We start from the raw sequence: 509 nt of genomic DNA, 5'->3' as shown, positions 1-509 counted from the left end.
CCCGCCTCCCGCTCGGGCCGCCGAGTCAGTGCTGAGTGAGGGGCCGTCGGCCCGCAGCCTCGCCGCCCCGGGCCGGCCCACTTCTGCGAATTCGAGCCGCCCGCCTCGTTCCCGCTCCCACCATGTCTGGCGGCGCCGCCGACCAGCAGAGTAGCGCGCCGGGCTCCCTGTTCCTCTCGCCGCCGGCGCCTCCCCCCAAGAATGGTTCCAGTTCGGACTCCTCGGTGGGAGAGAAACTGGGTGCCGCGTCGGCTGACGCCGGAGCCGGCAGGACGGAGGAGTACCGGCGTCGCCGCCACACCATGGACAAGGACAGCCGGGGGGCGGCCGCGACCACCACCACCGAGCACCGCTTTTTCCGCCGCAGCGTTATCTGCGACTCCAACGCCACGGCGCTGGAGCTGCCCGGCCTCCCGCTCCCGCTGCCCCAGACGAGCGCGGCCGCGGTGGTCCCGCAACGGAGCCCCCCGGAGCCCCCGCGCGAGGAGACCCTGACCCCCGCTGCCGCC

General features: G+C 74.9%; 1 protein-coding gene across 1 annotated transcript in view; it reads left to right on the top strand.

Annotated features, from left to right (window-relative positions):
- LOC112391919 (serine/threonine-protein kinase WNK1-like) overlaps positions 1–509 on the top strand; it is a 139,978-nt gene continuing 139,469 nt past the window's right edge. The window contains 1 exon segment of the mRNA XM_024733484.1: positions 1–508. Coding sequence (XP_024589252.1) covers positions 123–508 — 386 coding nt within the window. The 5' untranslated portion in view covers positions 1–122.

Source organism: Neophocaena asiaeorientalis, unplaced genomic scaffold, assembly GCF_003031525.2.
Source record: "Neophocaena asiaeorientalis asiaeorientalis breed wild unplaced genomic scaffold, Neophocaena_asiaeorientalis_V1.1 scaffold150, whole genome shotgun sequence".
NCBI classification, from domain to species: domain Eukaryota; kingdom Metazoa; phylum Chordata; class Mammalia; order Artiodactyla; family Phocoenidae; genus Neophocaena; species Neophocaena asiaeorientalis.
The sequence above is the reverse complement of the archived record's forward strand: the minus strand, read 5'-3'. Positions and strand labels throughout refer to the sequence as shown.